Genomic DNA, 13,473 nt, shown 5'->3' on the forward strand with positions numbered 1-13,473 from the left:
GTCTTTCCGTGCAGGGCCCAGACACTTTCTCTCACTGAGTGCACTCAGGTGCAGGTGACACTGTTGCAGCTGTGGTCGGATAAACCTCCTTTCGCCATGTGTCAGGGGGAGCAGTTATCTATAAGTATAGATATGCACTACTCCTCTCCTCTACCTTTCATGCAGCTCCTATATATATAACTATCCCTTGCACAATATACATATGCTTTCTTGAGTAGGCTCTCCTTGCTCATAGTTTCTTGCAAGTCTAGTTTATATACCTCATACAATGGATACTCCCATGAAGGGTGAGTACGTTAACAAGATTTTATTTGAGCTGTGATTACCTTGAGCATATGATATCGAGCATTGACTTGAGTATATGTTTGTAGATCTTAGTTTTGATGAGGCATTGTCTGAGCCTGAGCGTTTAGAAGCACCTTCGTTGGAAGTAAAGCTTCTTGAGAGTACCAAGTGTACCGCTGCTGCTGAATTTTCACCTTTGTCTCGAGACTCTAATCAAATCTCTGAATCTTCCCCGCACAACAAAAAACTTAGCCCAAGAGGAAAGTTGAATAAAGCCTCTTATTCAGCTATAAAAAAGGCCTTGGTGGCAGTAAGAGGTAATGTTTACTGTTTTCTCTCTTTATCATTGGAGAATTTTGCTCACACCAATGGTTTTTCTTAGGTAAGGCGACTAGGTGCTTGGCAGATACCTCATTCTCATCCCCTTTGATAAAAAATATACGCGAAGAGAAAGATGACCTTAATGTTGAATCTTTCTCTTCACAGCTAGCCATAACCCCTGCCCTAAGAAATCTAGCTATCTCCGAGCTGTCTGAAACTGCAAATTTTAGATTCGCATTTGAAGGCAAAGTGCTCTGTAAGTATGGTACATATAAAATACCCAAATCTAACTTTGGCAGATACCTACGGGCAGACCTCCTTGATAGAGAATCTCGCCATACTGTTACTTTTGTTGTGACTGAGATATATCTCTCAGACTTTATTGAGGCATTTGTTGTCCATGATTATGTGCGCATTGAGGGGGCATGTGTAAAAAGAGCTGTTGCAAAAGACGGCGGTACCTGCCTGTGGGCTTTGTACGCTGATGCAACTACTTTGGTTGTTAAGGCAGAGCCTTTTTAGTGTTGCCTCTACCTTTATCCAGAACAGAAGATCAAAGAGCTGTTGGCCCAAAGCTCTAATGCTAACGAGGCAGTGGCTACTGTTGCGTTCATTGTCGTCAAAATAGAGAATGCAACTAGAAGTGATGGTACTCCTAGTTTTCGATTGACTATTGCTGATGGGCCATCAACAAGCGATCGAGCTAGTGTAAGTGTCTCCCATCCTTATAATTTATAGTGCGTGTCCTTTTTCTAAGATTTGTTTTATGGCAGCCTTTGTTTGTCCCAACCCGACGTCTCGATTATCAACTTATGGTAAATGAGGTCAAAGAAAAGGGATTTTACACTTGTGTTGCTCGTAACATCAACGTTTTCAAGCACTTGTCGAACACCTTAAGTGTTGTCGATGCCACAATCTTATGTCCATTGCCTCCTTCATTGGCTGATGTCTTCCAAGAATACTTGTATAAACAAGTTTCGAATTTAGGTTTTGGGAAGAAGGTAAATTTTTTTATTGCATATCAATTAAAAATTGTTATAATCTTCATTGATAAATGTGAAATTGGTAGGTGTTTGGAACTTTGGAGATTGTGAGTGTGAACAACTTGGATGTGGAGTTCTCTTGTGGCACGTACAAAGGTTTGAATGTAAGCCGTCAATCTAGCAACCCATTTTGCTACTCATGTGGAAGACAGTCTACAATCAATAAGCAACCAGTGTTACCTGCCAAATTATATCCTCAAGATGGAGAGGCTATTGGTGTTATTTTACACGGTGTTGTAGTTGACTCAGTACTAGGATTTTCTCGTCCATTTGTGCATCTCTTTGAGCAAATCTTGGTGGATTTAAAATCTTCACTCTTGAACTTTAAGAAGGCTGGTTGGTTCACTATTGACAAGTCAGGTCAGGTTACTGCTTAGAAAGGTGCTTAGTTCGTTTCTCTTTGTTTAGCTGTACTTTTTGTAAAATGGCAAGTGATCTCATTTTGTGGGCAGAAAGCAAAAGGTTGTACCTTGATCCCATATTTATATGTAACTTTCCGAGCAACAAAGATGTTTTGTTAAGCTTACTTCAACTTTTTAACTTGAACCTCTCATTGCAATCTTTTGAGTCCAAAATTGTTGATGTTATTGTAGAGCAAATAGCATAAAGAAATGAAGACATTTTGAAAATTTGGGTGCAGCCTTGGACCATAAGTCTTCTATCGCCCTCTTTTGATCAAAGAGAATCTATAATATCTCTTTTGTCTAGTCGCCAATCCTCAATGATGTTAAGTGTACACTTGGTTGGTATAATCTGCAGGATGTTTTCTGTTGCGTGTAAACTTTACTTTTACCAAGGTGAAGCTATGCGTGAAGCTCGTTCCTTTGCTGCACATGATTTTCCATCTTCATCCACTTTGCCATCATTGGTTGTGTTGAGTTTGCATGGTGAATTTTTATGGTTTCCTGCTGGTTTTGACAATCTAAAACGTAAACGATGTGTATGGACTAAAGAGGCTAGTCTGTCTCTAGCTACTCTTGTCGACAACCATAATGTTGTTGCTCAACAAATTGCATCTATTTTCTTGAGTCTATATCCCAACACCTTTACACTTAAGCAAGTCACAACCAAAATTTACAATATGTCCAAGTCATCTCGAAAACATCTAAGAATCTCTACAGTTTCATCTAGTAGAACTTCTCAATATGCAAAAATCATCGAGGATACCCCTTCTTTTGATTGTGCTTCATGTGATTCGCTTATGTTTCGTCAAAGTTTGCATGGCATGTCCAAAGTGGAGTTATTGCTTCTTAAAAAATTAAAATCAATCACGGAGGTTGACGATAAGGTGCTTCGAGTGTGTCACCCGTGCAAGGCCGCATTGAAGAAACAAGAGGAGCCACTATTTTGCATGAGAAGAGAGATGACTTTTAATGTCAAAATATCTAGTGTGGAAAGGTTGAATTCAATAGAGAGTCGTCTTGTATCATTGCGCATACCATTCGCACAAATTCGAGAACTAAACTTCGAAGGTCAATTTGGTTTGCGTGGAAGCATTGTAAATGTAATGGCAGATTTGTCACGAGTACAAAGAGTGTTGCCACGCTTCTCTAGTGATCAAGCTTCAATTCTAGTTGAGATAAAGCGAAAGCTTGATTATGATCATGCCTACTTGAGTGGCATTGTGCGGCCAAACTGTGCGCTTCAAGCTTTGGTTGACTTATTGAGTACTCCCTTGTACATTGAGCATGGTGTTTCTATGGATATGTCTTGGTCATCTAGTTTCACAATCCATACAGATGTGTGTCGTAGTCCACACCAAGAAGATGTTGAAGACGAGGATGATTCTACGGACACCTTGGTGCACGGTATCTACTCCGCTCAACAAGTTGTGGACCATAATTCACAAGTTGCAAGTATAGCGCCTTGTGAGGGATTCAGCCCTCTGAGCATTTTTGATGATGAATCTTGTGAGGAGTTGTCATTCCCAACATTGTTTTTTGGTCAAAGAAGAAAGTATCATGTGTTAGCAAAGAAAAAATACCAAAAAGTAGCACAATGGGAGCTTAAAAATGTGGATAGACGATTTGCAAACAACATTGAAAATTTGTTCTTCAAAACAATGAAAATTATTATTGCGAAAGTGCTTGGATCTATATGGGTACGCTTACGCAAGGGAAAACTTTGTGGCAAGCAATTACAAGCAAAAGATATTCAAGCTAGCACTAATATAGAGCAGCTACTTTCATCCGAGCTAGGGTACCACGACTTCCAATCACTGCGCACTTCAATCGATTACAAGGTGAAGCTTAAGCGAAACGTGTTTGCAATGATTCGTCAATTGGGCCAACCGACTTTCTTTGTAACATTTTCATGTGCTGAGCAAAGATGGGACCCTTTGAAAAAATGTTTGTGTACATTGAATCCTCGTATTAAAGAAACAGATTACCCAACCAAGGCCTCATTCATCCGTGCACTTGTACGTTCTGATCCTGTGACAACAATGCGCTACTATGTCCATAGATTTCAAGCAATGAAAACAGAGTTGAAACGCAACAATGCCATCCTTGGTGAGTTGAGGGATTATTTTTTTGTGACCGAGTTTCAAAATAGAGGAAGTCAACATGATCATGGATTGCTTTGGGTAGAACATGCACCTCTCTTTGGTGTAGCGCCGGATAATGATACAATACATTTTATCGACACACATATTGCTACTGACAAGAATTTGTTGGAAGAGTCTCTTAGAAGCGTGCAAGCCCACTACAATCGTAAAACATGCAAAAAACGCAAAAGCTTTTGCCGGTTTGGTTTCCCACGTCCACCCTCCCGACAAACTATGATTCTATATCCAGTCACAGTGGCACAAATGGAGAAAAACGCATTGTTAGCCTACAAAAAGTGCATTGACAATCAATTGCTTGCTCTTGGACATGATTCAAAAGTATCATACGATGAATGGTTGACCTCTTTGGGAATGACTGAAGAAGTGTACATTAAGTCCCTTTCAGTAAGCATCACAGAGCCAACACTACTCTTGAAAAGACATCCAAAAGACATTTACACAAACAATTTCAACAAAGAGTTGTGTAGTCTATGGGATGCAAACATTGACATTCAATTTATATTCAATGGCCATGGCGCTGCTGCATATTGCACATCATACATGACTAAAAACGATTCGACCACAAGCAAAACAATCAAGAACATATTGCAAGATTGCAAGAAGACAAGTGTGTCAACGTTGGATCGGTTGAAAAAAATTGGCAGTGCTTTGATCAATACACAAGAGATGACATCACAGCAAGCCACATACATTTCTCTTTCATTGCCTTTACATAGTGCAAGTAGACAATTCATCTTCATCAATGCAGATTTCGAAAGCCAACGCACATTGTTGTTGAAATGAAGAGTTGCATTGAATACTTTGAATCCTGATGATTCTAACATTTTCTTTGACGATATTGTCACCAAGTTCACCCATCGTCCAAACAACCTTGCACACATATGTTTGGCTGATTATGCAAGCAACTACCAATGCGTGCGTGGCTCTACCCGCAAATCTAAGAAACCTCGAGTCATACGATATACTAACTTCATTCTGGAGAAGGATGCAGAGAGGCATTTCCATGAGCTTTGCTTATTATTTCTTCCATTTATAGGCGATGAGAAAAACTTTGAGACAAGTGTTGATTGTTGGAAAGACAAATTTACCACAAACTATGCAATTATAGATGACAATCGTCAAAAATATTGTAAGCTAGAACTTCGTGCAGCAACCTCAAACAAACTTTCATTGCCCTCATCCTCAAGATCTAAGCCTAGTGAGTCATACAAATATGAGTTGGCGCTTGATATTCAACCAAGCAAACCCACTACAAGATCCTTACCAACATTTCGAAAATTGGCATTGTGCAACGAGGAGTATCACTCACTTGTGTCCAAGTTGAACATCGAGCAACATTCCCTTTTTGACGACATTATGATTAGAAAACGCTTGCAACCAACTCAACCAATCCATCTCTTTTTGACTGGTGGTGCAGGCACGGGGAAAACTTTCACTTTGCAAACAATCGTGCAAGGCTTGATTCGTCACTACAATGCCTCCCTTGAATTAGATGTACATCTTCCCTCAACATTGCTAATGGCATATACAGGAAAAGAAGCTTTCAACCTTGGAGGGACAACTATTCACTCAGCATTACGTTTGCCTCTTGTGTTCCAACCAAATGTTTCTCTTTCTTTTGAGAGCCTTGCCGAACTCTCGCAACTGTATAGAAACCTCAAGCTTGTTGTGTTTGATGAGGCATCTTTGATTGGGAATTGACTCTTGCGTATCATAGACACAAGACTGCGATCAATTAAGCACAATCACATAGAGCCATTCGGTGGTCTAGATGTTATCTTCTACGGTGACCTGTGTCAGGCAAGCCCAGTTCGAGATCGTTGGATATTTAGCGAACCACAAAATTCTATGCAACTGCTCTTGTCTTCATTTTGGCTTACCCATATAAAATGCCATGAGCTCACAAAAACAATGCGTCAATCAAATAATGACTTCATTGCCATTCTCAATAGAATACGCAAAGCAAAACACACAGCCGAGGATTTGTTGCTCTTGAATACCAACCATACCAACAACGTCTTTAACAAATTGACAACACCCCATTTATACTTCACCAACAACTTAAAAGACTCACATAATCGACTTGTTTTTGAGGAATTGCCTACTCATGCATACATAATCCATGCGAGAGACAAGCACCGTAAAACTTGCTCAAAAAACCTAGTTGTTCCAAACAACCCACAAAACATAGCAGGATTGTCCTCAACCTTGGAGCTCAAAGTAGGAATGATTGTCGAGCTTTGTGGTGGCAATATTGATATTTCCGACGGTCTTGTGAATGGCGCAGATGGAATTCTGAAGCTTGTGGACAGTAAAGCTAACTGCCCTATTGCATGGATAGAGTTTTTTGATTCCTCAACAGGCTGCAAACAACGACATGTCAACCAACACCTTAATACGATTCCCATTAGCCCTCAATGGACACCAATTTTTCAAACAACAAAAGAATTTCAAGTTGGTAAAAATGCATTGAACATTGTCTCTCGAACTCAATTTCCAATACAAGCAGCGAATGCACGCACTATTCATAGGTCACGAGGCTTGACAATGAGCATAGTAGCCTTTGACCCGACATCAATAAACTCACATGGATTGGTTTACACAGCTCTTTCCCGCATCAAAGATCCATTAAACCTCCACATTCTCAATCCAATTTATCCAGCTCAAATCAAAGTCGACAAAATTGTGCTTGATGAGCTTGACCGCCTTAACAATGATGCCCAATGGCAGTATTTGACAAAATTTCCATTCGCATATAAACACACACATCATATCATTCAATCATTGAGCATCGTTTCTAGTCACAAATATCTCAAACATATCAAAGAGGATTTGAATTTTACAAGTTCTGACATTCTATGCCTCCAATAAACAAAGCAAAAAAATCCTTTCAACGATCTTGCACCAAAGTTTCATCATGTCCATCACCACAACAAAATAGGTGTTTCAATCTACTACAAGCTTAGTATCAAGCTCCACTCTGCAAAAACATTCCTAGCTCCAGGAATAGAAATCATTCAAGTTATATTAGCCATTCATGAACAGCTTGATTGGGAAATCATATGCGTTTACAAATCACCAAACACATCTTCAACCGCATTGGTCACACAACTCTATACCTTGCTGCAACAATCCCATTCTACACGATTGAGTGTCATCATGGGAGACTTCAATGTAGACAATGAGCCCACAAACAATCAATATCGTTACTTGGAAGAGAAACTCCAAGCACATGGCTACACACAACAAATTCATGATGTGATCACTGTGTACAACTCAAAACTCGATCATGTTTGGATTAAAAATCCCCCTGCATCATTCATCACAGGCACACGATTTTGCTTCTGGTCCGATCATTCATCCACACATCTACTCATTCCTAAATGATTCTTATATCTCTCTCCCTCCCTCCCTTTTTCCCGTCATCTCTCCCTTCCCTCATCCTCTCCACAAAAACAAACCATGTTTCCATATGCTATGCCTACCTTTATCCTCAAAGGACAAAATTTTGCTACCCTTCAACACTTCATTGAGACCAACATTCTGTAATGTGATTTGCTAATCACTTTCTCAATCAATGTGACTTCTGTCCTTGCACATTTGTGTTTCCCTTCCATGTTCTTAATTTGTTTCATCTATTGACAGGCCTTGTGATTTTATCACTTGTTTGTTTTCTATTTCCAAGTGAAAGATTGACGGAATGTTCATCAACATCTAATAAAAAAATCCACACAAATAGATAGGGCCGCGAGAACTGTAAATTATTTTGTTTTTTTTTTTTTTTGTTGTCGCCCCTCTCTCTCTCTCTCTCTCTCTCTCTCTCTCTCTCTCACACACACACACGCACACACACACACACACACACGCGCGCGCGCGCGCTCGCACGCTGTCTTGCAGCAGACAATGCTGTCCCTACTTCAGCCAAGCGAGGCATTCTCAGCTGCAGCAGCGGGCATTCAGGTAGGCTACTCGTCTTCACCCTCACTTTCTGTGCAGATGAACAGTCTTGCCATTTCGCCCTTCCAGAAGGCTGGTCTGGGAACCTCGAACGTACAAAATGGCTCAAGTATTTTTTCCTCTTCATCATATTCCCAGCAGCAGCAGCAACCCCAGCTAGCAGTGCGCGGGGTCCCCCCACTTCCAAAGAAAGCCCTGGTAATACTCGCCATTCTACAAGAAGAGGGCCACTGGAGCCCTCGCCTGGAGTCCGCGCTCTTAGACTTGGCTCCCCACCTCCGTTCTTGGAATGCATGTGAGATCATCAAATTAATCAATGATCCTCAGTTAGCTCGACAGCTTTTCGATTGGCTCGGACAACGGCCCAGTTTTCGACATGATCATTACACATACAATGCCCTTTTCGAAGTGCTTGGGCAAGCTCAAGATTTCCAACAGATGTGGTACACCTTGGACACCATGGTTAAGGAAGGCATACATCTTACTGATTTTCCTTTCAACATTCTCATGAGGAGCTATGGGTCTGCAGGCTTGGTTGGGGAGGTCGCAAAGACATTTGCTTCCATGAAGCGATATGGATGCCAACCCACATCTCTCACGTACAAGGAGTATATTCTGGCATTGGTAGATGCACGGAGATTGAATAATGCTCTTTCTGCGCTATCCGACATGCTGGAAAGCGGTTGTCTTCCTGATTCCCAAGTCTATGGAGCCCTGATCACTGGATTATGCAGGAATGGGGATTTATTTAGAGCCGAACGGCTTATGGAGGATATACTTGCTAGGGACTTTGTGCCTACTCGCTACAATTATCATGCTTTCATTGATGCTTATTTGAAAGAAGGTGATGAAGAGAAAGCCTTGGCAGTGTTGGAGGACATGTTGCAGGCAGGATGTGGTGCTAACTCAGTCACATTTAGGATAATGATATATGGATACTGCAAGCTTGACAAGCCAGATGAAGCATTGGAGTTCTTGAAGGTAATGATCAGAACAGGAATGGATCCGGATAATAAATTATACAATGCCTTGATGCATGCTCTTCTCAAGAATGGGAAAGCAACAACAGCAATTTTTCTGTTCAAGCTAATGAAAGAAAAGGGGTTTGGTGCGGATGTGGTGACATATGACATTCTTGTCAAGTGGTTGTGTCGGGAAAGAAAAATTGATGAAGCATTCCACCTGCTGGATGAGGTTATGACCAGTGGGGTTGATTGTTGCGACATAAGGCTCTACAATGTGTTGATTGATGGTGTTCTAAAGGTTGGCAGGGCGGACAGAGCCACAACGGTGCTAGCAGACATAGACAGACATGGGTGCGAACCCAATGAACTTACTTATAGCACGCTTATTAATGGCTTAGTCAAGGATGGCAGGGTGGACGATGCCGTAGAAGTGATGGACGAAATGATAGCCAAGGGTTTCGACCCCCACACTAAAATGCACAACAAAATTCTAGATACCCTATTCAAGCAGGGGATGACAGATGTTGCTCTGTCAACATTCTATAAGCTGAGGGAAAGGGGCTATGCCACATCGGTGGTGACATATAATACTTTAATCAATGGGCTGTTGAAGGTCGGACGGACAGAGGAAGCACTGAGGTTTTTTGATGGTATGGCGAAGGAAGGGTGCACTCCTAATGCTATAACTTACAATGTTCTAGTTGAGGGACTTTTCAAGGTTGGTGCCCCTGAGGTGGCTCTTACAAAAGTTCGAGGCATGTTGGATAAGGGCAGCAGTGTGAGTGTGGTGACCTACTCACGCATGATGAATTGGTTGTGCAAGAAAGGAAGGCTAGATGAGGCTTTAGAGCTACTTGATGAAATGATTGTTCGGGGTTGCAAGCCAAACAATCATACGTACAGCACTTTGATTGATGGGCTCTTTGTTGCGGGCAGAATGGATGAAGCTACGGCAACATTTGCGAGGATGGCAAGTACCGGGTGCGCTCCAAATATAGTGACATATAATGTGGTTGTCAAGGCATTGTGCAGAGGGGGTTTTATTGACAATGCATTAGCGGTAGTGCAAGAGATGAAGATGGTGAAGTGCTACCCGGATGTGGTGACGTACACTCTGGTGATGGATGGATTTTTCACAGCAGAGAAATTGGAATTAGCCCTTGCTACGTACAAGGAGATGAAGGACAGAGGAATCAAGCCTACTACCGTGACCTACTCTACTCTGATAGGAGGCTTTTGTAGAGAAGGGCACACGGCGACCGCACAGAGGCTTGTTGATGAAATAATAGCAAGTGGCTGTACTTTCAAGGTACAGCAACTATTGAAGAATTTGATAGAGAGAGGTGGCAAGCTAGAGGATGATGATGGAGGGGGGGATGTTGAGGTTTCTGTGTGATTTTGGTACGCATTGACAAAGCAGGCCCTGAATAAGCATCACAGGTGCATGCTTTGAGTTCGTCACACACAGCTCAATAGAGGAGGGGTAGCTGATGTAGCATACTTGTGTATTCTGTAGAAATCGAGCCTCGCACAAAAACAGCTATTTTTGGAGAGACGTCTGGAAGGTTTATATACATTTCGCTAACCTAGTTTAACTGCAGGGCAGTTTTGTCATCTGCTCTCTAACACAATTGCTGATGCAGTTATCATGTGAAGTATCATCCATTGTCTACCGGTGTTTACAGCGATGTAATCATAAATTCTTTTTCAACAGTCGTGCTTCCCTCCCAAAAGCATTCTTTTTGGGAAGGTTCTTACATGAAGCTTATTTTTAGCGTTTTTTCTTTGTTAAGAAGGTGAGGATGTCTGGTTGCAGTACTTACATTGTGCATGCAGAAGCCTACGTTGTCAACTTGGTGGTTTTGTCATAATGTATGTAGCTTTAAGTATGTGGATGGTACGATGAGAGAGTGCACCATCTTTTGTGTTCTTACCAACTTCTACAAAGCTGGTTTATGTTATATCCTTGCTCTTGCTGGGTGTCTTAATAGTGTGTATGTTTAGCCCCAACCAGAGAGGCTACTAGTCGAGTAAATAAGTAGAAATCTGCTGTCATTGAGCTGAAAAGGTTGAGGATATTTTGCAGGCCATAGAAATCATGTGTTCTATTTCTTGCTACTCAATGTATGTTGACACACTTTAAGAGGTTCAGACTCTTCAATGGTGTATCGAAATCCTTGAACTAAAGTGAAAAGGACTCTATCCAATTATAAATGTGAGATAATATTGACCAGTACTCTGTCCAATTATAAATGTGAGATAATATTAAATAAGCTCACTCAATTAAGTATCTCACCTCTGCCCGAAGGTAATCCTGTTGGTGAAGTCTAGTGTGCTGCCATTTGCAAGATTCACCATTTCCTCATATAGTGTCCATGAGCGCACTATTGATTGTCGTCTATATGTTCTATATTTTAATAACATCTTATGAGTATGGTGACACGAGATGGTTAATAGTCTCTTGATATGTTGTAGTACCATTTGTCAGAGTTGCAAGCTTCCAAGCTCTCACAATCAGGGTAAAGAACAAGACCCCTTCAAGAAATTGAAAGTATCCTAAGTTAAGTAAAAGCGGTGAACTACAATTCACCTACTTTGTAAAGCTGGTTATGATTAGCCTCGGCGAGAGGTTGTAGACATTCAATTTGTAATCTTCAGCACCTCAAGGCTCGGTTTCAGCTTGAGGTTTGTTTGTAATTTTGTTGCTGTAATTAATACAAATCAGTCACACATTGTGGGTTTTGAAAAAAAAAGAAAAGAAATTGAAAGTATATGCAGATAGGATGTGAGGCGAATCTCAAAAGATTCTGGCTAAAAATGATACTTTCCCCCAAAACCATAAGAATTTGGAAATTCTGGGCTAATCTTTTGACAAATGATTGTTGTCAAATAGCCAAATGATCCTGAAAACCCTTGAAAATTAGCCATTGGGTTGTAAACAGCCCCTGTTTTTTCCTTGGTTACAATATAAATTTTGCTAGTATTGTCTATGAGTGTATTTGAGTAAGCTCGTTAGATCAGGGTGTATCTCGTCCTTGGTCACTCTCTCGTCGTTCTCCGGTAGAGCATGTCGAGGGAAAAATTTGCAAGAGAAGAAAACAGATATTTGTTTGAAAAGAATGTTGCTTGATGCAATATAGTCTTGCAGTAACATAGCCGTATACATGGAAAATCACTCTCCGGCAGAGCCAAGCACGTCTGACGCCCCCAAAATGTTTAGCAGTTAAAGAAGGTTGCATTCAAGCGGCTTTAAAAATGTCTCCTACTAGATTAAGCTTGTCAAACTAAGCAGTTTTGAACACAGCATAGCTATTAGCACTCATCAATTTTGAATATGCTCACAATACATGTAACAGCTATTTTACTTCATCCACAGAGAGAGAGAGAGAGAGAGAGAGAGAGAGAGAGAGTGGGAGGGTTTGTGATCGGTGCTCCTTGAGCACTCACACTGACAGGCTCCAAGAAGGCGCCTTTGATCATGCAGAAGAAAAAAGTGGGGGATTCAGCACCTACGGAGACGCTTATATTTCCGCTAAGAGAGCACCTTTACACGATATAATTTAATTCTGCAGTCATGGTATAATTAGCCGACAGTTTGGCCGAGTGGTCTAAGGCGCTGGATTTAGGCTCCAGTCCGAAAGGGCGTGGGTTCAAATCCCACAGCTGTCAACGTTTTTGCCAATTTTGGCTGCGCTTACTCAAGGCAGGCAGGCAGCCAGCGTCTCCAAAATCGGTAGCTTAGACATCGGGAGATCGATTTCAAAACCTGCGGCAGCAAACATTGCATCTATGTTTCTTTTAAAATCGTAGGACTTACTAAGATCCTACTTGCTCTACCTTAAAAAAATTCAATAGTTCACGAGATTCCCTTCGTATCCCCCCACCCCCTTTCATGCTGCCTATGGGCATGCCTCGCCTTGCACCTCGCCTGTCTTTGACGGCCACTCCCCTCCCTCAACAGCCCCCGAGGCAGATGCCTCCTTGCTTGACGCGCTGCTAGATCCACTGCAGCGGACACACTGTCATGCCTGAACTTGTCAAGGCCTGTGGGGCCTCGCCTCTGCAACACTGCTTTACCTCCATGTAAACCACACACACACACACACACACACACACACACACACACACACAGAGAGAGAGAGAGAGAGAGAGAGAGAGAGAGAGAGAGAGAGAGAGAGAGACTATGCTCGTCTGTCTTCTGCATCCTCTCCACTTGTGAGAGAGAGAGAGAGAGAGAGAGAAAATATAAGCATGGCCTGCACGTGGCCAGCCTTGAGAGGGAAAAGATAAGCATGGCTAACCTCTCCCCTTTCTCCTCACATATTGCAGAAGGAGA

The 13,473-nt window shown here is 41.6% G+C and overlaps 1 protein-coding gene and 1 non-coding gene across 2 annotated transcripts; both read left to right on the forward strand.

Annotated features, from left to right (window-relative positions):
* The first annotated feature begins 8,005 nt into the window (after window positions 1-8,005).
* On the forward strand, window positions 8,006-10,916 carry LOC147422850 (uncharacterized). The gene has a single exon (XM_086503440.1). It carries the CDS (start codon window positions 8,119-8,121, stop codon window positions 10,531-10,533), a length of 2,415 nt encoding a protein of 804 aa, XP_086359566.1. The 5' UTR covers window positions 8,006-8,118; the 3' UTR covers window positions 10,534-10,916.
* A 1,810-nt stretch (window positions 10,917-12,726) lies between these two features.
* Window positions 12,727-12,806, forward strand: TRNAL-UAG (transfer RNA leucine (anticodon UAG)). Its single transcript has one exon. It is a non-coding gene; the product is annotated as a tRNA-Leu (tRNA).
* Window positions 12,807-13,473: the final 667 nt, after the last annotated feature.

This window comes from Adiantum capillus-veneris, chromosome 27 (genome assembly GCF_014529385.1).
Source record: "Adiantum capillus-veneris isolate H3 chromosome 27, ASM1452938v2, whole genome shotgun sequence".
Classification (NCBI taxonomy): domain Eukaryota; kingdom Viridiplantae; phylum Streptophyta; class Polypodiopsida; order Polypodiales; family Pteridaceae; genus Adiantum; species Adiantum capillus-veneris.